Consider the following 817-nt stretch of genomic DNA (forward strand, 5'->3'; position numbering starts at 1 on the left):
ATATAATGAACACATTGTATTCTTATCGATATTTTGATGCCTTTTCTTTTCATTGTCCTGTTGCTGTGTTTATGCCACAGTTTCTTGTGATTTTCCTTTTTCTTTCTATTTGTTTTCCCTTTTTTTTTTGGTAAGGATAGAGAAGGATGGTGCGCCACGAGGTACCAAATAATCGTGGTGTTGTTGTTTTGCTAGTTTCTCTCTCCAGTGCCTCTCTATAACCCCCTTTTTTGTTTATTTTCTTCTTTTTTCTCGAAATATAGGTTCACGTTCTTTGATTTTTCGTATATTCAGTAAGGTTCAATGGAAGGATTTTACGGTGTGGAGGTCAGCGCTGGGCAACAGGTGAAGCCCAAGATCCCCGAGGAGCACGCACTCCGCCTGACCCAAATCGCTCTCCCGGCAAACGCCAGCGCCGCTGTTTCCCTGATTGTTTCATTCCAGGGAAAGCAGTTCACCATTGCCACACTTGACCCCAAGAAGAACGTCTTTCAGATGAGCACTGACCTTGTTCTCACGCAGGGGCAACCCTTGACTCTTAGCGCCACTGGTGCTGGATGCGTGCATGTGACCGGGTACGTTCAGCCCGTTGGCAACGACCTTGACAGCCTTGGCAGTCACGATTTTGCTGATGACGAGGAGGACGATGATGATGACGAGGAGGAGCTCGAGGCTGTTCCCGCAAAGAAGATGAACGGAGCTGTTGCCCCTGCTTCCGATGATGATGACGATGATGAAGAAGATGACGAAGACGACGAGGAGGCAATGAGCGGTGACGACGACGATGAAGAGGGCGATGACGAAGACGACGAGGAGG

General features: G+C 48.1%; 1 protein-coding gene across 1 annotated transcript; it reads left to right on the top strand.

Moving 5' to 3' along the window:
- Window positions 1-303: 303 nt before the first annotated feature.
- Window positions 304-816, top strand: TM35_000272100 (nucleolar RNA-binding protein; the record flags this gene model as incomplete). The annotated part of the gene is made up of 1 exon (XM_029028103.1): window positions 304-816. A coding segment is annotated over one exon (513 nt), but the record flags the coding sequence as incomplete, so codon positions are not given.
- Between the last annotated feature and the right edge of the window lies 1 nt (window position 817).

Source organism: Trypanosoma theileri, assembly GCF_002087225.1.
Source record: "Trypanosoma theileri isolate Edinburgh chromosome Unknown TM35_Tth_27_V1, whole genome shotgun sequence".
Taxonomy (NCBI): Eukaryota; Euglenozoa; class Kinetoplastea; order Trypanosomatida; family Trypanosomatidae; genus Trypanosoma; species Trypanosoma theileri.